This window comes from Procambarus clarkii, chromosome 61 (assembly GCF_040958095.1).
Source record: "Procambarus clarkii isolate CNS0578487 chromosome 61, FALCON_Pclarkii_2.0, whole genome shotgun sequence".
Classification (NCBI taxonomy): domain Eukaryota; kingdom Metazoa; phylum Arthropoda; class Malacostraca; order Decapoda; family Cambaridae; genus Procambarus; species Procambarus clarkii.
The window spans coordinates 20,581,237-20,584,520 of NC_091210.1; the positions used below are offsets into that span (position 1 = coordinate 20,581,237).

Here is a 3,284-nt window from a genome sequence, read left to right on the forward strand (position 1 = left end):
TTAATAAATGGAATGCACTAGGAAGTGATGTGGTGGAGGCTGACTCCATACACAGTTTCAAATGTAGATATGATAGAGCCCAGTAGGCCAGAATCTGTACACCAGTTGATTGACGGTTGAGAGGCGGGCCAAAGAGCCAAAGCTCAACCCCTGCAAGCACAACTAGGTGAGTAGAACTAGGTGAGTACACACACACACACACACACACACACACACACACACACACACACACACACACACACACACACACACACACACATACATTAAAAATATGAGTTGAGAAAGCTGGAAAGTTGCCTGATGAAAGTTTAATATTGTGCAGAATGAGATAATGTAAATCGTTAAATCAATGTTTCAGTCATTACTAACTAAATGTAAATGATGGACAAAAACATTGTTTCTAGTATTTTTGTCTGAGGCAAACTGTAACAGTTTTTGTTAATTTATATTAATTTAACTTGACATATATTACCGACTCAAAATATATGAATTATATGAGAAGATTATTTGCAAGGCAATACTTTAGAAAAAGTTGAAAATATTTTTCATAATAGACTTGTTAAGCGATAATCTCTCTAGATTATAAACTTGGAAATGAATAATTAATTTAAGATATCTACAACAATTTTGTTATGTAATTTTATTAAGAGTCCATGATACAGGAAGTTGAAGACATACAAAATTACTCCTAATATTCTTTGTGGCTGCTAGCCGCTTAATGCTACACGAAATAATATGCACTCAACACCTAATTAACTCAGTCATATTTACAAACTTGAACTTAAATGCGTGATGAATAAATATCAAAGATATAGCTACTACATAAGTTAATATCTGTAATGTATGTAAGAATTAGTACAGTTTCTATTTATCTAATATTCAGTTAATGATATGGAAATCTATGAATCTAATATATACAGAAATTCTTAGTGTTTCAGTGCTGTAAAAAAGTGAATGAAAGGTACATACACCTAGAGACTTGGAATAATTTTTTCATGTGATATGAATTAGAAAGGAATTTCTTAGGGGTTCTTTCAGGCAGCAATTTCGCGCCACAAGAACTTAATATCAAAAGATTTATTAAACACATTCAAATGATGAGCACAACTTAGTTGCCTTTAGTGTATTACCAAGACACAACAAACATGTACAGATGGAGCAACAGAGGCCGGACTCGGACTCAAAGTCATCAACTTAAACAAAATGTGTCTCACAGATTATGCAATTATGCAGCTGTCTAGTTCATTCTGAATGTACATTGTACAAAAGGTTCAACCAGGCTCTGCTGTAATACTTCACAGTCAGTGTCGCAAGCTAGACAACTAATGGCTAAGGATGTAAATCAATAAACTGTTGCACTGACATCATAGTTACAGTTACCCCTATGAAACACAGCTAGACACACTCTGACTTGCTTTATAATTTCACATAAGTATGAGCTGTCGTGAGGAGTCAAGCATTACTACTTCCAGCAATTTTTTGTCTTAAAACTGAAGCGTTTCCCTGTGCTTGGTAGAGTGTATGAGAAGAGAGAGTGTTTGATGAGGGTGTTAGAGAGAGTCAGCTTGATGTTAGCTCCAGCGCCTCCAGCATCGTCATCTCCAGCACCAAGGTCATCAAGAGCAGCAGCATCACCACCTGCTGCTGCTGCTGCCCGACGCGGCTGCTGCTGCAGCTGCTGCTGCTGCTACCTGTAGAGCAACATACACAGAGAAGAGCGGTTACTTGCGTCTGGTGAGTTAAAATATTTCATGTCTCTGCAAATCAAATCACTTGTGAAAGAAGGAATCAACCTAATGGCTCTGTGTGCTGTCCAACCTGTCCTCTTAAAAAGAACGTCGCTTTTGGCCGTATGGCCGAATTTGGACGTAATTTGAAATTGAAAAAAATATGAAAATAAATTTGGGATTTTTTTTTTCAACAACAGTAAGTTATGGGTCCTCTGATAGGTTAGGTGGGCAGGAAATTCTCATAAAGTTTCAAAACGTTATGAAAAACGTTAATTTAAAGTGTCCTCTTATAACCTCTGCGCGTACGCCGGACGACTCAAATAGAAAACGGAACAGAACGTCACTTTTGTGAGTCGATTTCATTTCAAATTACGTCCAAATTTGGCCATAGTGCCGCGCATACCAGCCAAAAGTGACGTTATTTTTAAGAGGACAGGTTGACAGACACGAGGGAACATATTTACAAACACCACCCGTAACCTGCGAAGTAATTGTCTACCATCCTCTAGCATCTACCAGATGTTTAGTTCCTTACCTGACAAGGCGAGGATGTCCCGCGACTCCATGACAGGGACGCTGTAGGAGAGGTGAACGTCGACGCTGTGCTGTTGAGTCTTGTAGTATAGAGTGGAGATCTTGGCCGAGCACCGCAGTTTGAGTTCACCCTTGTGAAAGTGCTCGTGGGATACCACGAACTGAAGGCCCTTCCGCGTCTCCACCAGCCCCTGCTCAGACTGGCTGTCAGTCATGTCGATGATGTACTCCTGTGGCGCCTGTCAGGAGGAGATGGTGATTGATGAAGATTAAGCTACCCAAGAGGTGGCACGGGCATGAATAGCCCGTAAGTGGTGGCCTTTTGAGCCATTACCAGTATCAAAAGATGATACTGGAGATCTGTGGAGGCGCAACTGCACCCTGCGTGACGGGAGATGTCTCCCCAAATGGTGACCAAATGGTGAAGGAGATAGTGATTGATGAAGATTAAGCTACCCAAGAAGTGGCACGGGCATGAATAACCCGTAAGAGGTGATCAGCCACAGATCTTAAGTTACATCAAGTGGACGGCTGCAGCAACGGTACATCTAACCCTTCGACAATAAGTCGAGAAATTATTCATTAGGTACCAGATTCACGAGGCAGTTACGCAAGTACTTAAGAACTTGTACATCTTTCCTCAATCTTTGACGGCTTTGGTTACATTTATTAAACAGTTTTACAAGTATGAAAACTTGCCAATTAACTGTTATTATTGTTATAAACAGCCTCCTGGTGCTCCGGAGCTCATAAACTGTTTAATAATTGTAAACAAAACCGCCGAAGATTGAGAAAAGATGTACAGGTTCGTAAGCGCTTGCGTAACTGCTTTGTGAATCTGTGCATCAGTGATATTTGTTAAGTTAGCCACAGCAGGTGGAGGAAGATATCCGTGATATCTCTTAAGTTACTACAAGTGGAAGCAAACATCGGAGATATCTCGCAGGCTACAGATCGTTAGCACCTCCATAAGATATTAGTTGAGATAATCTTGAGGTGTTAAGTGCACCGGTAATGTTA

At 40.1% G+C, this 3,284-nt stretch overlaps 1 protein-coding gene across 1 annotated transcript; it reads right to left on the reverse strand.

Annotated features, from left to right (window-relative positions):
• Positions 1 to 910: 910 nt before the first annotated feature.
• Positions 911 to 2,499, reverse strand: LOC138354037 (uncharacterized). Its single transcript, XM_069307751.1, has 2 exons — positions 2,266 to 2,499; positions 911 to 1,691 (listed from the first exon to the last, which is right to left on the reverse strand). The coding sequence occupies exons 1-2, from the start codon at positions 2,477 to 2,479 to the stop codon at positions 1,561 to 1,563; spliced, it is 345 nt and encodes a 114-aa protein (XP_069163852.1). The 5' UTR covers positions 2,480 to 2,499; the 3' UTR covers positions 911 to 1,560.
• Between the last annotated feature and the right edge of the window lie 785 nt (positions 2,500 to 3,284).